The sequence below is a fragment of the Phacochoerus africanus genome, chromosome 3, assembly GCF_016906955.1.
Source record: "Phacochoerus africanus isolate WHEZ1 chromosome 3, ROS_Pafr_v1, whole genome shotgun sequence".
Classification (NCBI taxonomy): domain Eukaryota; kingdom Metazoa; phylum Chordata; class Mammalia; order Artiodactyla; family Suidae; genus Phacochoerus; species Phacochoerus africanus.
Genome location: NC_062546.1, coordinates 137,707,560 through 137,732,097, shown reverse-complemented (window position 1 = coordinate 137,732,097; position 24,538 = coordinate 137,707,560). Strand labels below are relative to the sequence as shown.

The window sequence follows — 24,538 nt, the reverse complement described above, 5'->3', positions numbered from 1 at the left end:
CATTTCACAAGAACATCTGAGCTGGGGGAAATAAATAAGCAGCTGTATCTAGTTTGAAAAAAGATCCCCTGGAGAAAGGAAACATTGATTTGAGGGTGCTCCTCATCTTCCGTGTAGTAATGACTCTGAGTTGGAGGCAACTCTGAGCAAACGGAGAAAGCTCTTTGCAGGGGCTGCGTGGGTCAAGCAGTGTACTCAGAAAAAAATCACCCCCCTCCTGAACTTTCGTTTTTAGTTCTTGTCAAGATGACATTTTAAAATCATTTTGCTGATCCCTGAGAAGGCAAGCAGTCACTGTTTAAACAACAAAGGGACAAAGGCTGGGATAAAATGGTGGCTGACTAATTCTCTGGAATTATTTTATTCCACACCAGACTCTACACCACTGGTCACATCTTCCCCAGAAAATGTGGAAAACTTGAGATTCTCATTTGTCATTTTAGGCTATAGAAAGATTAACGAGAAGGTACTTATTTAGAAGCAAGAAGGTGGAAAATGCTCCCTTTCTATAACTGTAACTTCTCAGAAAATTGAACAGTTTAAAAGCAGAGTCACTTGATCCTAGTTCTGATATCTGTCACTGAGGATCTTAAATAGTCACTTTTCCTGACATCACAGCATTGTTAAAACACAAAAGAAAAGAAAAACAAACAAACAAAAAACTACAGCCATATTTGTCAAGAGCAAGTCGCTTTGTAGAGCAATGTCTCAATACCCACATCTTTATTTTTTAAACTCTGATTTCTTAGGAGACTTATAAAATCATCAAATATAACAAACATCAAAGGTAGGAGAAACCCCAACTTTCTGAGTCTTCCAGTACAATGGCCCAAATCACCACAACTGTTGCCAGGTGCCTAGCTCACAAAGACTGGCCAAGATATTTTCTTATTGTGAGAAAAACCTAAGAGAACTGGATTGTGTTGCCAAGGAAACCGCCTTCCCTAGAGATGTTAAGAATAGATGGGTATCTATCCTGTAGAGCATGCCTGAGTGACAGTCCTCCCTGGAGGTAGATGGATGAGCCAAATGACCTCTGGAGATCTCTCCTAGTCTCAGGACTATAAAATTTGAGGAATACAGAAGAATCTCACTTTTTATTATTCACACACAATTGGCCATTGTGAGTATCTTTGAAAAGATTAAACTATTTTGAGATACCCGTTTGGCATGACTAGTGCCTAATGAATCAAGATTCAGACAGTAACCTTTGGCAGTGGACCCCATTTGACTATGGTACAAAGGAAATGACTTTGAAAACAACTAAAATTTAAAATCTATCAATTCCACCTATCATTTGGGTATCATTAAACCATCCAAGGATCAACAGTAAATTAAAAAAAAAACACAAAAAAACAAACTGCAGGCAGTTTATATTCTAGGTTTAGGTAATTAGGTTTTTCCTCTCTAGGGGACTTCACATTTGGATATTTTGTTCTTCTTTCTCTTTCATATTTCAATGTCATTTCAAAATGGTATACATAACTGAATTTTTTAAAGAGATGAACATTTTATGTATGCCCAAGGAGAAAAACTTGGTGGTTAACATGAAAAGGAGGAGCAAACAAAATTTGATAAATTATGCTAAAAAGTTAGACATTTCAATCTCATTTTCATAGGTTCCCTGTTTAGAGACAACAGCAAAACCATATTAGAAGGCCACCCCCCTGACAAGGAGTTTTTTGGTCTTACCCCGTGAGCGGGTAGGATTTGATGGAGATCTCTGGTGGTGGGAGCTCCTAGACAATTTTTAAAGAGATACTTTCTAAATCAATTTCTTTCTAAATACTTATCAATAAATAACTTTTAAGATACTGATAAGCCATGAAAAAAAATTGGGAGAAAGCCACAAGAGAAAGGAGAAGAATACCTAACAAAGAAGTATTCCAAAATTACAACTAAAACCTTTAAAACAGGTCACATAAATTAACTTAGACAAAGGCAGGCTAATTTCTACCATAAATTTGTCTCCTCCTAAATCTTTCTAGTCAATACACGTTATCTCAAAAATATTTAAATGGCCTCATACATGTCACTAAAATGACAGTCATTGAACTGACTTGACTATCACTATGGTAATGAGTAATGGAAAGAAAGGAACGGCACCATTAGCACACTGAGTATAAATATTGTCCAAAATAAAGTTTACCATACCCTTTTTTAAAAATTCAGTTCTGCCAGAAACTTTTTTGAGATAAAATAAAATGACACACTAGAGTTGGCTTTTCTTGAATTACAAGCAAGTGTAAAATATCAAGTGAAAACAATTACCCTGCATAGTGGTTTATTTATCACAAGTGAAAGAAAAGTAGTCATCGACCTGACTTAAATCTTTGAAATTCATTTTCCATGAATGTAACAAGTACCTGGATTTACTAAAATCCCAGGCTATATGTTAATCAGATTATAAAATTGCATATAAAAAACAAACTAGTTTAGGCTTTGAATCTGGTTTTATAGACCTTCCTGCTTCCCATCATTCTGTCTGAATCACTGCTGTCAGGATATGGAAATCAGGGCACTATTACGATTACTATCCAGACAGCACAAAGTTAGACTTACCCCAGGACTGCTCACCAGGTAAAATCCAGGTTATATCAAGCTTTTGAGTCTGAATTTTTGATAAGAAAGGAAAAAACCAAAACACCTGCACTGGTTAGAAAGGGTTAGGAAAGGGGGGGATTCTCATGCTCCTCCTTCTGTTAGAGGAACTGAAATAAAACAAAGAAGTTAACTGTTTTAAACTAGTCACACCGAATATACAAATTTGGCAGATAAAATATTAAAGAGCTCTTTTATTTCCATATTCATTACTTTTGACAAGAGTCCATCAATCTTTTTAATATAAAATATGTTTAAATATTTAAAATAGTTTCTTTAGCATGTTGTGGCTCTGAGTTTTTATATTTTACAGCACTAAATAATTTTTAGATAGTGAGATATAATTGATGGGGATGGTGGGACACAGATATGAACACCAGCCGGGCTGTGAGTGCCCACTTTGTAACTGACCTTTGTGAAGTTGGTTCTTCTAGTATAATAAAATTCTAGTTTTTCAGCTCTGCTGAACCTTTATGCTTCCTAGGAGACACCATCATTTAAGCTTATATTCCATCCTTACCTCACCCTGACACTTGTATAATTCTAGTGAGTTTTCAAATTGCTGGATATTCAGTTAAATTGAGTCAAATTCTTTATGTCATAGAAACATCTGACGAGCTGTGCTATTTGTGTAAAGCTGTGGCTTAGGCATTTAAATTATCAAGAACAAGTTAGCAGATCCCAGAAAGAATAATGTAGTCAGTAGTTATAAATTTGTGTTAGAACTAAAAGTGATTAAGGCTTCAAGCTTTTGGTGTTGGTTGTGGTAAGGACACACAGATATTTGCAGAATCGAATTATTAAGTCTTGCCTTTGAAGGCAGGAAGGTACTTCCCACTTAAGGTTGGTATTTTATATACTGACTATGACGATACTCTAAATGTCTTTGAGACAACGGAGCAGATGCCATTTTAAAGAGAAAGATTAAGTGATATATGGAGAAATGGAAGGCTTGTGGCACTTTTTAAAAAGGCAGTCCCTTGATTTTTGAGGATGTCAATTTTCCACCTGCTAATTTAATGGTTTGTAATCCCAGCTAAAAGTGAGGGCTCTGAATGACCTCTCGGTTTTCCACAAGCTGCAAGGCAATGCCTTTGGAGCCAGGAATTTGGGCTTTGCTATTTTGATAGGCTGTTTATAAATAGAAGTAAGAGTGATTGAGTTCCACATTGTTACTTCAAAGGTTTCTTGGGTTATGGGTGAGTCAACTGCCTTTGAAACTGTCTGGTAGGAGTTTGCTGATATAAATTTAGCATCACTTACATAGGTCTAACCCTGAAGAAGCAATTATCTGAAAATCTCTCTTTCATTGGATTTAGTCCTTCTAGTTGAGCCCAGATTTAATTCACAAATTTCAGATAGGGAGGGAGGGAAGAAGGAGGACCCGCTGAGTTCCATTAATTTAGGCAAAAAAAAAGCATCCTGTAAGTTGCAGATTCCATGTAATTAGACAAGAACTGATGTCACCTTTTCCAATATCACTTTAAAAAAATCACAAATTGAAAGGATTATAATGACGCTTGATTATTTCATGCCGCTCTTCATCACTATCATAATCCCTTAGAATCTGTAATATTCTTTCCCCTCTTTTTAACCACCCAGAAAATTTCTCTAACATAGTAGTGTTCAATAAATATTTGTTAAAAGAAAGGACACTTAATAAATTCTAAATACTAAGACCAAAAGATTTTAACTTGTACAACAATCTCAGAAGTTTAACCAAAGAATCAGTGATATATAAATTTATAGGAAATAAATCATATATTTTCCTGTTTAATGATAACAAAACCAGAATTTTGCCTAGAAGTAATCTGTTAGAGTATGAAATTAAAAAAAAAAATCACTTGCAATCTCTTTGTTTCTTGATTAATTTGTGACCAGTGTTTCTGTAATTCATATCCTCGGTCATATATGATTGTGAAGATTCTAATAATAAAATTAATTAATAAGTATTAATTTCACATTTTATATGTGATTGGCACTCTGGGAAAAATATAGTTTCGCCACAAAGAAAAGACTGGCTTTCAAAAAGTAACCATATTATTCAGTTAACCAAAAGACAGGAGATGAATTTTACTTATGTCTTAATAATCAGTGATCCATAGATGAGAAAAAAACTTAAGTAAATCATTTTTATTGACTCCTTTCTCTCAAAGGAAACCTAGAATGACAAAGGAAAAGCAAGCTTCTCTAGCCACTTGACTTGCAAATCAATTTGGCCTGGATTATAACTGGGAATTAAGCTCTAATAAAAGGTAGAGGGCTGATGCTAAAACAACAGGGACCAAAGCATGAGGCTTTGCCATTGACAGTGAAGGACGAAAAAGCTGTGTGTCAAAAAAAAAAAAAAGCCTATAATTTGGTTAGCTATACTGTGGGAGCAATATAACAGCTGCAGGTCAGGTTATTGTGTCTTGGTATAAAGATCTTAAGTATCCACTGGCTGCATCTAGCTTGATCCCCATTTTAAAAAGCTTAGAAAAAGCTGTAGCGCCTTCCTGGTATGTGGGCATTTTTGTTGAATAGAAGGTCTATTAATGGAAAAAAAGTCAAATGACACACTGTGCTCTCTCAGCTTTTCTGGGAAAGGAAGTAACAATGAAGTGATTCCATCATAGTATTGCAACCTTGATCCAATATTTTTAAACTATAGCTTTAAAAATTATCTTCATTTCTAGACCACATTTTTAGATCATAAAACCCAACTAGATTCTAGGGTGGGAAAAATTCAGTACTCATTATTGGCTATTGCCTAAAATCTGTCATTCTCTGTGGTATACATCTATTGCATGTGTGTGTGTGCATGTGATATATGTTTGTTTTAATACGTAATCTGTATATGTAGTTTGTGGGAGATGTTTACGGGTTAGGTTCTGTATATAACATTTGGAATATAAGCTGTTGTGGCTGGAAGGCTAATCCTTCTGTGTAGCAGTGATTTTTTGACCCCAAATGGACAGAAGAAGGTAAAAAATGCTCTGGGGTTTTGTTGTTGTTGTTTGTTTGCCTGTTTCTAGGTTAAGCATCTTTTTGGAAATGAAGCTACAAAACAGAGACCCAGCCAAACATAAGCAAGTAGGCATCAACTTTCTTGTGAAAATAAAGCTGAAATGAATTAAAGATCTTTCAGAATCTGGACCGTCTTTCCACCTTTCAACTGAGCCAGAGTCACCTCTGCCCAACTCTGCCACACTAAGTTCCCAGAATAAGCTGAGTACTTCACTCATAAATGCTTCAAAGGCTTGTAATGGTCCAGTCCATATGGCACACATGATTCTTTCAAATGCTCCAATGAAGGAACAATAGCCTCCTGTCATCTTCTCTTTGGGCCTGTGCTCCCTTTAGATTGTATCAATAGGGGGGAAATTTTGGAGATCAAGCACTAAAATCTGTAACTTAGTAGACAACATGGGATATACTATTGAGATTTGAGCAAACCCCCAATCCGATTAGCCCAAAGCGCTTGTCATTCAAAAAGAACATCCCTGCCCTCATCACTGCTACCTCCCTAAGGACCAACCCAAAGCTGCTTCAATGTTAATACCAATGGTTCTAAGTCTGGCCCAGTGGTGGGGAAGAATGGGGGCAGGAACCAACTGCACAGTGGAAGAGCTGCCAAGTAAACATGTTTTCCCCAAATCAAGTTTTAGTAGAAACTTTTCCATTGGAGGACTTTCTCTAGATCAAACATTTTTAAATTCAATGAAATAAAATAGTATTTTTTTAGGGACTTGAGATCTACAATATATTCATACCCATATTTCTAAACATCCAAGTCTAAAAGACATAAAAAATAAGTAGCTATGCAGTCACTGAATAGCAAGGCATGTCCACATTTCAAAGAGGCATATAATGTAAAAGTACATAACAATAGAAGGTAAAAAATATGAAACAAATTTAGCATAGTCATACTGCATTAAAAAAAAAAAAGGTGAAACACTATTTAATTACCTAAATTAATTTACAGGAAAACAGGATCTTAAAAGTCCTCCGACGAACCAAGTGCAGATAACCTAAAGGTGGGGAGTGCATGTTTTATTTCTATCTGTCCCCTTTAATAAGAGAACATGAGGTAATTAGAAAGTATTCAATGCATTCTGGACTGTTCTGACAAAATTGTCCCAGGCAAGAGAAATCAAAATGCTTCAGAAAAGTAAGGCCTAGTTGAATATTTGGGTAGAGGCCCACCCTTCAATCGGCTAGTCACTAAATGGAAATTTCATTATACACTCATTTTGTAGAGATGGATTGATCACGCTGTACAAAAGGCTGGTTGCTGAGGCTGTGTCTCTTCCATGTTTCCTCAGCCTTCTCTGCTTTTACCGAGTTAGGTCTTCAGAGTGGCAAAGGAAAACAGGTCATTTTTCCTTCAAAAATTATCATTGGATGATTCCTCTATTTAATTATATGAACCTTATAATAGGTACAGATTAAAAAAAAATTTTTTTTAATTTTTCATCTCAAAGAGTTCTCAGTCCCCACCCCTCACAAGGTACCATGAAGGGGCACTAAAGTGCATTTTGATGTAGGGGAGTAGAGTTTGAAGGTGCTGTCCAAGCTAAGAATCAAGATGATGCTGTTTAAAAAAGAAAGGCAATTCCTTCTACCTCCATCTCCGGAGTCAACTGAGGGAGGGCAATGAACTAGACCCTCACCAGAGGATTGTCCTAACTCTTCACTTTAGAGAAAACTGTGTAAGGACCTGTACATATAGACTCATATATTTGTCCAAAATAGCAAAAATAGGCCTATTTCACCCTTAAGAAAGTATTTGCAAATCTGATCAGACATGATCATAAAAACGTGAATGGATTCCAGAGGCAATCCATGTGGGCATGCTCGGTGGTACTAACTATGTGTCTTCAGCTTAAAAGAACATGCTGCTGTTCATTTTCATCAAAACATGACTTCTAACTACCATAAATAAAATACACATGGGACGATTAAATCTTTTTCTTACAATAATTACTTTTACATTAAAAAGTCACCATCATCTTCAGGTGTATCGAAAATTAGGACTCTAAATCTTATTATTTCCCAGTCAGTTAACAATCTTGCACAGGCCCGATAATCCAAAAACTTGGAGCTCTGATCTACACAGTTTGGCAGGCTTCACACAGTTTGACAGGTAGGTAACTGTGAGATATGCTTTTTTAAAATTAGCATTTTCTATCAAAACAGTCTGAAATCATTTAAAATCCTCATTGAGACTGTATCTGTGCAATGGCACAGTCACAAAGCTAGAAAGGAGAAAACAAAATACAGTCTGGAAGATTCGCCACCGTCCAAGTTTTCTTGGTCCTCAGTTAAAACCACAATGAGCCCAGGAAATCCAATTAAATACAGTGCTTTCAATAGGAGAAGAGTTGGTCCTAGAATAACTTAAGCTACTAAACAGGGACAGTTTCAACCACGGGTGATTTGATGCACTCCTCGTGCAATCTGTTCTTTTCTGCAAGGCTCAAAGAATTTTCAGCAGGATGCTCTGAAATGTGACTGTCACCATTCAATGTAGAGACAAACCCTTCCTGGGAGGGGCCTTTCAAGTATGAGTGAAATTCCACTTGAGGATGATTGGACCTGTGTTCGGGATACAAGCTATTGCAAGCCACACTGCTGTCATTTTCGGAAGAGGGGCAGCAAACGATGACAGAGGGGTTGGCAGCTGGGTAGTGGGAGGTGCTGTAGGCCTCTTCTGCTTGGCGGGCATAGTCAACGAATTGCTCTGGGGTCATGGTGTAAGGCACCAGCGAGAGGGTACCGCTCTTGACAGTATCTCTTTCTGAATAGTTATCAGAGATCTGGTTAGGAGTTCCTGGAATGTGGCTGTCTATTTGGTAATACAGGGTGGAAGAGTTGGCATAAAAGGAAGCATTCTTCGTGTGGCTTTCGTGAACAGCGGTGCCATCAGAATAACAAAGGACGGAAGGAAGAGGGACCACTTCAGCATGAGGACCCAAACCTTCCACGAAATTGTCCCCTTTCTCATCCTCCTCCTCCTCCTCCTCTTCCTCCTCCTCCTCCTCCTCCTCCTCTTCCTCTGACTCGCTAGGGGCCAAGCTCTGCGTGCTGGAATCAGTGACTCCGCTGCAGAAGCTGCTGCCATCTTCCTCTTCTTCCTCCTCCTCCTCTTCTCCTTGGCAATCTAATTCCTCAGCTGACTGCAGATGCAGCACTGCAGCCTGGGGCTCAGTTTCAATCTCGAAATTGTCTGTGATAGAATATTCAACAGAGTGAGCAACAGAGCCCATGGAACTACTGTGGGCACTTATCTCCCCATGGCAGCCGTTCAGTGTGGGGATTTGCTGCTCTCGGTTTTTCTCCAGTTCAAGTTTCATTATTGTGTGCAAAAAGTGAGTTCGGACACGGATAGGATTAAACTCAATTCTACCTGCTGTGTTACTACATCCTTCTTTAGTGCAGCCACATGGGAAAGACATTCGATCCACCTTGGAAGGGAGAACACAGATTACAAACCAAATAAAAATCCAATACCCTGCGGCAACCTGTTTGAATCTGCGGTAACTTAAACCTACTTACACCAGAACAAATGACAAGCAAACTAAAACAGGTATAAAAAGGGGAAGTGAAGTTATCCTAGTTTTAAAACCTATATTCAAAATAAAAGTTATCATTGTAAGTGTGTAGCTGTAGTTCATTTATCCCTCCTGTGCTTTCTTTACTTCTGTCTCCATTCTTCCTCTCCCTTCTTCTCTCCACCCCATTAATTTTGCTCCCATTTTTCAATGCTTTGGTCCTTTCCGCAAGCTCCTTTTTTTTTCTTCTGCTAAATGCCAGCTCACAAGACTGATTTTAAGCACATTTACTGCCCTCATCCCCACTTGTTATTTTCAGTCTAAATTACACAACATTTCTCATACTAACCATGAGTTTTTTCATTGCTTATTATAAAATGAACTTTTCTGCCCAAGGTCTCCGGATTGACACCACTTGTATCAGGCAGCCTGATAATTTACTTTCTTTGGTTTACCTTCTTATTGTTTTGGATCCTTGGTACACGATGCGTGTACTGTGGGCCTGTGACAGGTATCCACGCACATTCATGACAGTGACTGGTGGACTCATGTGTTTACCTGCTGGTCCCCCCACCCTCCAATCCCTGAGACTACAGGCTTCTCTAGAGGAGGAGATGTTCATTTTTTCTTTTTTCTTTTTTTTTTTTTGTCTTTTCGCTTTTTCTAGGGCCACTCCCATGGCACATGGAGGTTAGCAGACTAGGGGTCCAATCAGAGTGCGGCTGCTGGCCTATGCCAAAGCCACAGTAACGCGGGATCCAAGCCGTGTCTGCAAGCTACACCACAGCTCACGGCAATGCCAGATCCTTAACCCACTGAGCAAGGCCAGGGATCAAACCTGCAACCTCATGGTTCCTAGTCGGATTCGTTAACCACTGAGCCATGACGGGAGCTCCAGGAGATGTTCATTTAACATCCCACAATGATTCAAGTGATGGACCTCAGCAGAAAGAGTGACTGGGTTCACCAAGTGCTACTGGACTAAGTGCTTCACACAGGTATTAAGTGGAATTCTAGGCAAGTCAAGGAACTTCTAAGATATTTGCTAACTGTCTCAGACTCCACCAACTGATCTGTATGCAGCCCAGAGCACAGGCAACCAGAAAGAACTTGCCCTTCTTGCCACCTAAACAAAGTGGGAGAATTTCCCATGCTACTGAGAAGAAGGTAGATTCTAGCATAGCCATCCTGGTTCCAACAAAAAGTAGTAGCAGAGGTCAGAGCCGGAATCCAAAGCTGCTGATGGATAGGAACCTGAGAATCATCTAGTCCAGGCTTGGTGAACTCTTTTTTTTTTTTTTTTGTAAAGGGCCAGATAGTGACCATTTCATGTTTTGTAGGCCATACAGTCTCTACAACAACTCAATTCTGCTGAAAGCTGTATAGGTAACATGTAAACAAACAAACAAAAACCATGGCAGTGCTTAAATAAACCTTTATTGACAAAAACAGGTGGCAGGCCAGATTTGACCTGTGAGTTTTCCAACCCCTGATCTAGTCCAGCCCATTCATTTTAGAGGTGGGAAAACTGAACTCAGTAAATTTAACTGACTTGCCAATTCCACATAGTGGCAAAAAGGAGAGCCAGGAGGAGAACTCAGTTTTCTTAAGTCCCAGTTTATAAATTTTTTTCACCGGGCTATACCACCTCTAACCAATAATCATTTTATATCCTGTGGATGGATCAGAAAATACAAACTCAAATGTTAGGGATGCCAGAATCTCTCTGAATGCTTGTAAAAAGCCAAAATAAGCTAGTATAATAAATGAATCCAAGAGGAAAGAATTTTGACTGACACCTGCAGCTTGGATTGCCTTTTATACTATATTTTATAATGTGTATAAAAGCATATTACATATACCTATAAATGTCCCTGAATTAGTGTTTCTTTCTTCTTGACTCATGTGTCTTGCTTTGCCCCCGAGTTTTCATCAATGTGTAGGACACTTTAGCATATGTAACACAACTGCTTCTTTAGGGGGTGGTATATAATGTCTTGTCTTTAGATTCCCTGAAATCCCAATCCTTACCTGACACTTAATGCCTGCCAGGCTGCAGGTACATGTTTCTGGATCACAGAACACCCGGCAGTCACAGCCACAGTCCTCTCGAGATAGGCGGATGGCTCGCAGCTCATGCTTTTCTTCCACATCAATCTTTTTCACTCCAGAGGCCCGCAGCAGTGCTCTCCGTTTTTTTGTGGGTAAGGGTTGGAGAAAGAAGTATTCGTCTACCTCTGTGTTGTCTAAATCAATATCATCATCAGAAATGTCATCCACTGTAAGAGTGCTAGCTTCTTCAGATTCCACAGTGCCATTCTTAGTCATCTAGAAATACAAAGCAGCAAGTAAGAGACTTCGCACGGGCAGGGTCTAAAATCCCTACTTTTGCACTTGGTAAGAATGAAGCTATTCTAAAAGGTCACATCCCCAAAATGAGTAAGTGTTTGTGGATTGGTGAGGGACATGAAGAGGTGTAAACTTCGAGTTACAAAATAAATGATTCATGGGGGTTGAAAAAAATGCATTTGTGCATCAAATTATTTCCTTCTATTTTTCTCTTTAGAGAAATTACAAGAAGAAAAATAAATGTGTCACATGAAAGGTTTTTAAATGGACACGAGACTTGTTAATTGGAACTCTTAGCCTCCTAATGCTACAAGCTATAGTTGCTAGAGCTTTTAGCCAGTGTGATGTAAAAAAAGCCAAAGGTTACAGATGCCCATCAGTGAAAGCTATCTTTAGACTCAGTTCGTGGTGGGCAGATCAGATGTTGAAATAAACGTGTCCTTGTTCGGAGGTGAGAGCATCTTTGTGGAAGCTACTGCCACCTAAATCAGCAAACATGTCTTTGAAATAACAACCCTGTCTTTTGGGCTCCAGAAAAGTCTAGGTACCAGGAAATAAAAATATGCTGCACTGTGCAGTTGGGATTACAAACACAGCTTCCCAGCAGAACGTTCCATGAATGAGCGCTTGATATGAAGCAATCAGTCAGGTTAGCGTGCTGACAAGGAGCAGAGGGCACCACGCTGGCTCTCCTCAACGGGCAACTGAAAGAGTGAACTTCACTCTCAAAGAAGTTCACAGGAAATTGCTTAAAGCAATACCTTCCACATAAACTATTATGTGGATGACTGTCTCATACCCACAACCCTTCTGCATCTATTTATACTTCTTTTCTAAGTTAATTTCATCCATCAGGAAACCCTGAGTCAGTATTTTACTTCTTACCACCACATAATATGTTTTCCTCATAAAAAAGCATTTAGAAAGAGGCATTTTCTCTGAATATGAGCAAGAAGTATATTCTGAGAAGCAGCACAGGAATAAATGTAGAAACTCAGTAAGGGATTGTTCAATAAAGTTCTAAATGGGAAAACTACTTTGATTCTTTAACTGTATTAATTGATTGATTGCTTTTTAGGGCTACACCTGTGGCATATGGAGGTTCCCAGGCTAGGGGTCAAATTGGAGCTGTAGCTGCTGGCCTACCCCACAGCCACAGCCATGCAGGATCCCAGTCTATATAGCTCACGGCAACAATGGATCCTTAACCCACTGAGCAAATCCAGGGATGAAATCTGAGCCTGAGTTTGGACTGAGGCTCATGGATGCTAGTCAGATTTGTTAACCACTGAGCCATGACAGGAATGCCATTGATTCTTTAACTTTTAAATGCGTTACTTCATAAATCTCATTAATTATAATTACTACTATGCTTTTTTCTCCCCCCTTTTTTTGGCCACCCTGTGGCTTATGGAGTTTCTGGGCCGGGATCGAATCTGAGCCTGAGTTTCGACCTAAACCACAGCTGTAGCAATGCCAGATCCTTAACCCACTGCCCTGGGCTGGGGATCAAACCTGTATCCCTGCTGCTGCAGAGATACTGTCAATCCCTTTGCACCACAGCAGGAACTCCTTACTAGGCTTTTTAATCTTATCCACAGTTTAGTTATTACACAGTTAAAATACTCTGGTGACACCAGACATCATTCTCTCATTTTCATAAGAAAAAGTCCAACATTCAGACAAGAATACTTATTACTGACCAAAAATAACAATCTTAACAACTCTGAATGTACTAAAAAAACAAACAGAAGATTGGTCTTTGCCCTCAAGCTGAGGAAACAACACAGTAGCAAGTGTATATTAAAATAGATTGCAAAGGGTACCTGAAATGAATCTTCAAGAGCTACTGATTCACATAATTTTTTTATATTTCAGAGCTTAAATTTGTGTTCTTGCAAAGATGGGAATTACCTTTTATTTGGTTTTGTTTCTTGAGGTGATATACAATTTATTTCCTTTCTTGAAATTTCTTTATAAATGTATTGGTTAAATTGTTTTCATTTTTTCTGTTATATCTACAAATAGGATGTTACTTTGATTAGTTACTGTTATTATTTTTGTTAATTCTTATTTGCTAACAGAAGCATCTTTCTATCTATAAAGATCTGATTTTCTAAGGAATTCAAGTGTATAACTGTCTAACATATGCTTGGTCCTCTGTGATGGGTAAAGCTGAATTAACAAACAGAAGGAGTTACCTTTCCTTTCTTATCACCTCTGTGGCCTTTAAATTAAGTTTTCATTAATTCTTGGTTTGTCTATGTGAACTTCATCAGACTTCTATTCCATAGCACATGTAGAATACCTAGGACTTGGTTAGCATGATTCATTTCAATACTTCCTGACTACTTAATCCCATGTCCTGTAATATTTACGTTCCCTTGTGTAACTGGTAACATTACAAAACAATAAGAATTTCATTTCATATCAACAGGGTTTGATTTTTTTTAAAAAAAAATGGTTGCTGTCATATAGTACATGAAATCTAAAAGTCAACAAAAAATAACGCTTCAGCATTTAAAAATATGACAATTTCAGGGCAACATGAATTAACAATTGGAATCTAAGTATTAAAAAGAAACAACTATAGTTCCCATTGTGGCTCAATGGTTAACGAACCCAACTAAGATCCACGAGGACGTGGGTTCGATCCCTGGCCTTGCTCAGTGGGTTAAGGATCCAGCATTGCCGTGAGCAATGGTGTAGGTCACAGATGTAGCCCAGATCTGGTCTTGCTGTGGCTGTGGTGTAGGCTGACAGCTATAGCTCTGATTTGACCCCAAGCCCGGGAACCTCCATATGTCGTGGGTGCGGCCCTAAAAAGACAAAAGACACACATACACACACAAGAAACAACTGTATTTCTAATAAACTACAGATGATGCTAATTCTAATACTATGCAATCCAGCAATCCCATTCCTGGCCATATATCTGGAGAAAACTATAAATTCAAAAAAGATACATGCATACCAATATTCACTGCAGCACTATTTATAACAGCCAATATATGGAAGCAATCCATGTCTCCATCTACAGATGAATGGATAAAGAGAATGTGACACACACACACACACACAAACACACACACAATGGAATATTACTTAGCTATGAACAAGAATGAAAAACACTATTTGCAGCAACATGGATGGACCTAGAGATTATCATACTAAGTGAAGTAAGCCAAACAGAGAAAGACAAACATCATATGATATTGTTCATATGTGGAATCTAAAAAAAAAAGATACAAATGAACTTATTTATAAAACAGAAATAGACTCACAGAGAAAAGAAATTCATGGTTACCAAAGGTGAAGTGGGGGATAATTTAAGAGTCTAGGATTAAAATATACATACTAGCATATATAAAATAGATAATCAAAAGGTCATACTGTATAGTACAGGGACCTATACTCAATATCTTATAATAATCTATAATGGAAAAGAATCTAAAAATGAATATATATATATATGTATGTGTATATTATATATATAAAACCAAGTAACTTTGCTGTATACCTGAAACTAACACATTATAAATGAACTATATTTCAATAAAAATTAAATAGTTCCTCACATGTAAAAATATATATATATAAGTCCTTCTCCAGCCCTCTCCTCCAGTCTACACCCATTTGCTCCTTTCAAACTCAGGCCAAACCTATATCCATTATTTTCAAATGAACTTTTCTATATTAGAACAATAGGGAAATAAGTCAATAAGCTCCCTATTTCTGGCCACCAACTGATGTTCATTACACTCTCAAGATCTCATGCAACAAATCTAGGAGTCTTCTAAGTTTTCCTCATCTGTTTTTGCTGAATCCTTTATCCCATGATCCATCTTCACAAGAACAGTTATTTTGTACATTTTTCCACTTTGATATGAGTGCTATCTTTATATTTCTTTTTCATATCTCAAACTAGGATCATTGAATTAGTTCATCAAGTGCAACCTCCTTATTTTATGCATTACTGAGGCTCAAATTAGTCATGACCTCTCCAAGGCATGCTTATAGAATCTTATTCCCTTACCCCTATTTAGCATGCTTTTCTCTCTATACAACAGAGAGATTCCAAGTATCTAATGCAGTACTGGGACTGTAAGGTGGAATTAAATGCAATGTTCTAAAAAGCTATTTTGTTTATAAAATAAATGCATATGGAGTAACCATCACATTCAAAGGAATGCTTTGTTTTGAAGTAGACACCTTAGAAGACAATCTGGGACTTGGACCATATCTAACTCAGTGTTCTTTTCCCAAAGAATGTTGTCTTTCTGAGAGATCCAAGAAAGCTTGCCAAAAATGTGGATTAAGGAGACCACCAACCAATCTTGATCCTCAGACTTGCTTTTGTGTGTGTGTTGGGGGGGTGGGTTGGAGATGGGGGCAAAAGAGAGGTGAGAGAAACATATATGAGAGGATAATAGCAACATGAATAACAACAGTTTTGAATCTGTGTGTCAGGCACTGCTCGAAGCACATTACCTACATTATTTGTTGAGCATCATAAAAATCCCATGAAGTAGACATTAGAACTATATCCACTTAACTGATGGAGAAACTCAGGCAAAGGAATGTTAAATAACTTGCCTAAGACCACAAGAAGTGAGGCATGTACCATGTCATAATCCTAGATATCTAATTCTACAGCTTGGGCTCTTACCTTCCTTGATAATTATATAGCTACACTCTTTTTATGTATTTAATATATATTCAATAGTCTTTCATGCTTATTTTATATTATGCTGTATTGGTGCATAAGACGTGAGGCTTGATCTCAATGGATTAAAGAGACTAGGAATCTAGTAACTTTAATACAAGTTATAAGGATTCCTAGCTGAGGGTGAACACAGGGCATTTGAGACTATGTAGGAGGGGCACCTAGAGGTGGGGCTAGTGGTAGGGTGCGAAGGGGAGACTTTCACATTTAAACTTGAATCTGAAAATGGAGTAGCAGTTAGAGGAACACGTGGAGGTAGAAGGTGTTCCATGCTAAGCAACAGTAGTTTTAAAGACCTGATTTGGGACAGGGCATGATGCTTTCATTGGACTGTAAATTATCCGGATTGGCTGAACTTCATGTGGGATCCCTTCTTGTCTTGGTCCATAAGAAAAGAACAAAAAGTAAATAAACAGCAGAACTTCTCTGTCCCCCTGCCTTAGCCATCTTACAGGTGATAAGTAATGACTTAACTCTTAATTTAATGATCTTTATCTTATTTCATATTTATCCCATATATGTGTACATTTATTTATATTGAACTATAAGCATTTCAAGGTGTGTGTATGTGTGTACACTTGTTTTGTTCCATTGATAATACTTAAGATGGGACTTAGTTTTTGAGCCACTGTGTAAACTTGTCCAGACTCACTCTACAAATCAATAACTTTTCTTAAACAGAGAGAACTGAAACACCTTACTTTTGCAAATCTATTTGAAATATACTGAATAAACAGTTCCCCAAGTCAAGAGAATAAAACCTCTGCCCATCTAAATGCACTTGAGGAATGGAACACATTACACTTCCCTGTCAGAATCAATGGAGTGATTCTCAGACTGCCCTGAGCAAGTACCTAGCAGGGCCCAGGGATGGGGCCGAGGGTGGGGGTGGGTTGTCAAATCAATATTCAATCTTTTCTCTTTTTTTTGGCTACATAATGTAGTGGATATATTCCACTATAAAGTCCAATGAGAATTAAGTGCTTGAAGAAATTAATTCAATGCAAAATGAGTATAGAGAGGGAAACAATATTGAAAATGAGGATTGACTATAATGCCCAAAGCAAAATAAAAACCCATCAAAATTAAAAGACTGCCTTTTGGTGGTTAAAAGGTGTTCTTAGTAATAAAATCTCTTGGTTATTACAAAGTTATTAACATATGTAAAAATAAGAGTGGAAATAAGAACGTGAAAAAAATTTCAATTCCACAAATACTGATTACTGCCTATTAGAATGATGATGATATTGAAGATGACCCAAGCTATCACATATTGAAAACCAAGTACTAAATTTCCTCCATACTGTCTATAAATTATCTCAACTAATTTGCAAACAATCTTAGGAAGTATTTTTTATAGTTGAGAAAACTGGGCCTTGAGAAGATAATTTGCCAAAGTCTAGCTACCTAGAGAACTAGTGATTGTACTGAGAATCAAACTCAGTTCTATTTGACCACAAAGCTTGAGCCAGGCTTACAGGATTGGTTTGGAATGAAAATTCTTGGAGAAATAGAAAACCTGTATATAAGAAAAGAATACAGTTGTAGCCATACTCTAAGAGCTGATCTCAGCATGGCTGGGTAAGGAGGCAAAAGAGCAGTCATACTTCCTTATAACTGGCTCATTCAGAAACAAAAAATATGATTCACACACAGAGAACAAGAACTCTAAAAAGAAGACAGGAAGCCAGCTGAAATATGACATTCTCAGCAGTTAGCATTTTCTTTGTGTATCTACTTTGTGGGCTTACAGAGGTAGCCTTTCTAAAAGATATCCAGCAGAAGAGGTTGGTCTAATTGACAGCTGGACTAACGTGTTACTCTTGATTTCCTCAGCAGATTTTTAATGCATTTACCCTGGCCTGCATTTAATCAGAATAATATGTCACCTAATTTTTTAGTAATATATTAGTTTTGATGATTGGTTTTATGTAATCTCCCTCATTATCATGTGGATACATTGAGAACAGAGACCACATCTGTCCTGCTCACCACTATATCTCCAGTACCTTGTTAATTTCAGCCCCACAGTAACTAATTAATAAATATTTTTTTGAATGAATATCCTTAATTACTATGCCATACTGCCAGCCACTGTATTAGGCGTCAGAGTTTGTATATGCATGAGAGTTCTGCCACCTAGGGTGCTTCTAGTCTGCTGGGGGATGACTACATAATAAATATGATAGAGGGTGGTAAGTGCAACAAAATATATCAGCAAATTATAGAAGTAGCAGGGAGGAGGAAATGATTGACAAATAAAATGGAAGGGCAGATACAAAGACACAAAGTGGAATTATTTCCTTCCTATTCTGATTCCAGTCTCTTTCAAGGAGAAAAACCCTTCCCAGAAATGGGAGAATGGATACGTTAGGAAGGATTTTATGTAAAAAAAGAGGAGGGAGACAGTGAAAGAGCACTTAGCTGTTTCATGTAAGAACCTTCAAGCCCAGACAATACTGTATTTAGAACAATGAAAAATCTTAAAGTTATGATTGCTCAGTCCAATATCTGTGAAGAGTCAGGGAGAAAGCAATTAGAAGATAATCAAAATGGGAGCAGATTTTTTTTTAAAAGTTCTAATTCTAGATAAAATTCCAGAAAAGATGACTTAAACAGATGGTCTCTGTAGATGTGAAAACACTGAGCAGCAACTGTTAGACTGGGCTCAGTAGGGAGAGAATGTCCATTTGTCAAATTAAAGTCCATGCAGAACCTTAACATATAAAACAGACAAAAGCAAGAGTGAGGTACACAGAGCCCCAACCCCATGGAACACAATTGGAAAACCAGTGATTTGTCCTGAGAGTCTCTGATAAAATTTCTTATGTTCTATATATTGAAGGATGCAATGTGAGATGATTGGTAAGGGTGTGGTTGAATGCACGGATAGATTTTTAGTTAGTTGCTTAGTTGAAATGTTGAAAATGTCTCAAAGAACAGTGATGTCCAACATCTTTGCATCATCAGTGAGGGATGTGGCTCATATACATCCCATCAGCAGCAGAGGTCAGCAAGTCCCCATGGAGGTCACGGGGGGGGGTGACAGGGAAGGCTCCCTCTTTTCCTCTTGAGGGTCACTACTCTCAGAGGGTATCCTGAATTTGGCCCTGTGTTGTTAAGTAGCGTTTCAAAATTATATCTTACATGAATACTAAAAGGCAGCCTTGTCACATCTTCAGATGAAAAGATCAGCTTCATTCAAATAAAAAACAAAATTTTATTGATTGTTCTCTATACACCAGATCTAGCACTAAAGAGAATTCTTGCCCAGGAGATGTTAAAAAGTTTTGATTTATATGATGATGCAGACCTGATATACTTGGGTTTTGTGTGTTTGCTTTTTTGTTTTTAGTTGTTTTATTTACTACTAGCATAATAAGAAACAAACAGATCAAGGTCCAAAAAGCTACTATAATTTTAGTGTATACCCACTGATAGAGTATACACAACTTGGAAAGGGGTGATGGAACACATACCTTTATACTGAACAAATCCCATCTGGAGTACAAGGTTCATATCAAGTACCATATTTTGAGGTGGGTATCAATAAACAGCATTATATCCAGAAAAGGTAACCAAGGCTATACACTGGCTGAAAACCATACCTGAGGAGGATTAGTGAAAGGAACCGGGGATGTTTAATCCTATAGAATAGACACATGGAGCCCATGTAATGCCAACTATTTGCATGTCTATCAACACTGCTTTCAAACACTTGGAGTTTGGAAAATAGGGGCAAGATTTTTTCTATGTGCCTATAAGCCAGAATTATGGTCAAAAGATATAATTAAGTGATAGCAGGTTGATCAATATAAAGAGGAGCTTTCTAAAAATTAAAGCTACATAAATGGAACAGGCTTTCTCAAAAAGCAGAGTGCTTTGAGTTACCAGAGATGTACAAGAAGAGGCTGGAAAACAAATCTACATACAGGATATATATTTGATGAGAGGAATTCCTGGCTTCATGGTATGACCTGGATAGATAACCTGGTCACTAAGGTCTCTGGAAAACTAAAGTAAAACACTTATATCATTTTGATATAATCAAATCATTTTGATTTAATCAAATCTTAAAGTAAAATTCTTCAGTTCATTAGCTGTTAATTGCGGGTAGCAAATGAGCAGCAGATTAATTGTGCCCTGCAAGAACCAGAAATGTTTGGTTGTTTTATCAGCCTATAAAAATTTCAGCCACTTGAATCTACAATGAGTCCTCAATTTACATATTATCACCAAAGTCACCAGAAAAGATAACATCAACATATAAGACATATCAATTTTTCGTACTTTCCCTTACCCTCCTTTCTGGTTTAGACAAACACTGCCTATTTTGCCAGTGGCTAATAAGCTAAAAAAATCCAAGAGTGTGCCAGTAAATATCTAATAACTGGGTAGTTGGAGAAAAAGGGGGTGTTTCTAATTTGCTGTCTAATTTATCTAACTGTCATGTTCATTTTGTGCTGGTCAAGTCCTGCAGTGTGAATACTCCCATTGGGGGTAATTTTGAGCTACTCTGGGGAAGAAGTGTGCACAGTCTACTTTAGTGAGCAATTTTTACAAGGTGGCTCCAGCCTACCACAGGATGCACCCCACATTTTAATCAGGAGAATAAGTTCAATTGATTTCTCCTGAACTAGAAGGTCAGTGTTTACTGAACAAAAAGAATGTAAAGATTTGACTGGATATGTTTAATTCTTCCATTTAAATGAAAATACTGCAATAGTTTGAAAGAACCTGTTCTTAAACGTACTACATTTGCCCAGGGCTGAAGCCCAGTCTCTCAAGAGTCATCACTTTGATTAGGTGTGTTTTCTCTGTTCCTGTCAACATGGGTTGTGCATATGACATGTCGAGTATTTGGGAAATCGGTTTTCCATTTGGTGTTGGAGCAGACCTCCACCGAGGGATGCATTCTGGAAACACTGGCACTAAGAATGCTCTCAAGTAATCTCTACAGAGGCTGACAAAGAAGTTTTGTAGGGATAAATGGAATTTAAAAATACCAAGATCAGTAGACTCTGACCCATCTAATAAGAACTATAGCATGATGAAATAGTTAAAAAACATATCCAAAAACTTGGAAACTATAGTTTAGAGATAATAACCAGGGTCAACCATCTCTCACAAATCCTTATCTCTTTATTTCCTAGAGCATTTAGGAACTTTTCCTGGAAGTTAGTTAAATCACAGACTGTTGAGAGGACATGAAGGGCAGGGTTGGGGGTGAAGGAGGAGAATTATAATATTGTGCAGGGAAATCACTAAGTGAATAAATCCACCTTAGCAATTTTTACAAGGTGGCTCCAGCACACCATGGGATGCACCCCACATTTTAATCGGGAGAATAGTTTAGGGATTGTAAATCTAAGATTTGGGGTGAAGCTGATTTATATAGAGATATTTTAAAGTTTGTTCACTAAAGGGAGAATTATCACCTGACAACTTTTTTTTTTTTTTTTTTAATGTCTGCACCTGTGGCATATGGAAGTTCCTGGGCTAGGGACTGAATCCAAGCCACAGCAGTTACCTAGGCCACAACTGCAGCAATGTTGGATCCTTTTAACCCACTGCACCAGGCTGGGGATAGAACCTGTGCCTCCAAGGTAACCTGAGCCACTTCAGTTGGATTCTTAACAAATTGTCAGTGGGAACTCCTCAACAACTCTTTTGTATTAGAAAAGAGGGAAAACAAGGAACACAAGAGAAAAGTGTATAACCCTGGAAAACCTCTGGAAAAAGAGTACCAGAATAGAGATAGCCTTGATCTTAGAAAGGAGAGGAAGAAAAATCAAGGCTGAAAAAACATTGAGAAAGAGAGTCTAGTGGAATCTGTGAAAACTAAGTTAAATTTACTACAGCAAAGTAGTAGGATTCAGTAAGATATAACCCCAGAGGCAATGTGAATGCCAAGGCTCTTTTGAAACATAAAAATAGTCTGCCTAATGCATTTTACAGATACATATGAAATGGGAATAAAGGCTAATGTAATTGTTCAACAATGTGCTGCAGATGATAAAACCTAAGCACTTAATTTGGGAAAAAGTATAGTATTAAGATGACTGCACTGATTACTATTAAGGGTATTGCATGTTTGAATGGGCTTGATAGGGAAAAAGAACTGTGCTCTGTGATACAGAAATGTAAAGCTAGTTATTTCTAGACACATGTGGTTTATTCAATAAGCTTTCTCTACTAACTGTTTTTAGGCAATGTTTGGAATACCAACACCACCACCAAAAAAACCACACTTGAGCCCCCAAAATAAAGTTGGATTTTGTTCTACAATCTAGTTGTATATATTATTCATATATATATATACACACATAACAAACTCATATAATTTGATTGTGATGAATCACTAAATAAGAAGGCACTTTAGAGTGAAAAACTAGATTTCAGCTTTTATTTTGTTTCCAAAATATTTATTATAAGGAAACATCAAGATGTGTGTTTTATGAATCTTTCTCTAGTAAGGACCCATGGAGGAGGTGCCATTATATAAGTGGGGTTACTGTTCGGAACTTAGGGAGAGGCCCTGGAAAAATATATAGGTACAGTGGAAAGAGAAATTTCTCCCTACTGTTCTGGGGCTGTTGATTCTCAAGTAAGTAGGAAGAAAGCTACCCGGTTCCAAGTCCAGTGAGTTTCTCTGAGTGTTTTATCTAGTCTCCATAGTGGTCTTCATCATTCAACAGTGAGAACTTTGGAAAGTGTTTTTGTCAGGTGCTACCTTCTTTCTACTTACTCAATAGGTGCTTCACTGCCATTCAGAGGACCATCTCCAGGTAAAACCAAAGTGGTGAAGTTTATCCTTAACAATCCTCACTTTCCTCTTTGCACCTCTCTCTCTGCTAGTGACCCTCTCCTACTGCTCCAGCCAAAAAATGGAATCTATTTAGTCACATTTCATTGTTTACCCCAGAGGTATATTTCAAAACAAATGTCATATTAAATGTGAAATTTCCAGATAGGTAGTGCTTTTGGATAACTGATTTTAGATTTTTGTGTAGATAAACCTCAGACAAATGTAGTCAATGATATTTAAAAACTCATAAATGTTAATATACTGAGGAATTGCAATTAAAATATATGTTTTCCTCTATTATTTCTCCTCAGATTTTAACCAACAGATCCACATTGCAGTGATCTTTTATTAGTTTCATATGACATGTATTCTGAGTTTCTGAATACTTTCAGTACAGTGAGGCTTAGATATGATCACTTTAGAATCCCATCAACTTTTTGCTTGGTATTCATTTGGAAGGAGTGATGATATCCAAATGCCTTTCATTTATATCTTCACCGAAAGAGAAAGCTGCAAGTTTTCAGTATCAATGACAAAACAAGACATGACACCCACTCAGATGATTGCCTCTCCAACGTCCAAATTCTATTATAAGTGAATCAATAATAGAAGCCTCTTTTTGCTTCTTCTTCAGCTTGTTAAAAAATAGAAGCGTAGAGATAACTGAATACAAATTATAGTATCAGAATTTATCACTGTCTGGTATGCAAGAAGGTTCCCGCAGGTGTGTAGCTCCCTCTAAAGTCATCGCATGTACCATGTGATTCAAAGGTCATAAACAATAAATCTTTCGGTTCTCAGATAGAGTTACAGTCTCTCAGCTGTTAAAAACCACTGCACACAGTGCCAAACCCCAGAAAGGGACGACTCCCTATAGGTACAGAGATTGCATTTCCCAGCGCCTACAGGGGATAATCAATTAATTTCAGATTAGGAAGTAACAAGATAATAAAACCAGTTTTCTGTTGAGTGAACCAGTTATTTAACATCTTTGTGTTTCTTCAGTTGTACACATGGTCTCATAATTTAACTATCCCAGTAGGTCTTTGTTTGGATTAAATGAAATAATGTTTATAAAATGCCTGGCAAATAAAAATCACTTAATGAATGGCAGCCATTACTACTGTTCTGCCAATATTTGAGTCTGGAGAATGACTTCACTCTGGGTTGGAGGCAGAGCTGGTTTGCAGCGGGTTAGAAAGGCAGAGGGTGGATTTCAGAAACAAATCTGACAATTATTATTAAATTAAGTTACATTCAAAGCAGGCATGAAAAACAATAAGAGCGGCTTGCTTCCCAAAAATCTTAAGGGACTTTCAATGAAATATGTCAAAAATACCTCCAAAAGAAATAAGAGATATGCTCTAGACTAGGTTATGTCCATCTTAATTTAAGCAACTGCCTTCTTACAATAGGGAGCAAAGCCTATACTTAAATTGCAAAACACGTAAAAATAAAGTGTTTTGAAACGCATCACACCTCTGCCAACTGACTTTATCCTGGAAACTAAAAGTATAG

General features: G+C 37.6%; 1 protein-coding gene across 1 annotated transcript in view; it reads right to left on the bottom strand.

Moving 5' to 3' along the window:
- Window positions 1–7,052: 7,052 nt before the first annotated feature.
- The window catches only part of CSRNP3 (cysteine and serine rich nuclear protein 3), a 90,054-nt gene continuing 72,568 nt past the window's right edge, over window positions 7,053–24,538 (bottom strand). Inside the window, exons 4-5 of the mRNA XM_047772781.1 lie at window positions 11,169–11,465; window positions 7,053–9,050 (exon numbers count right to left, since the gene is read on the bottom strand). Coding sequence (XP_047628737.1) covers window positions 7,992–9,050; window positions 11,169–11,465 — 1,356 coding nt within the window. The 3' untranslated portion in view covers window positions 7,053–7,991. The remainder of the gene's footprint in view (window positions 9,051–11,168; window positions 11,466–24,538) is intronic.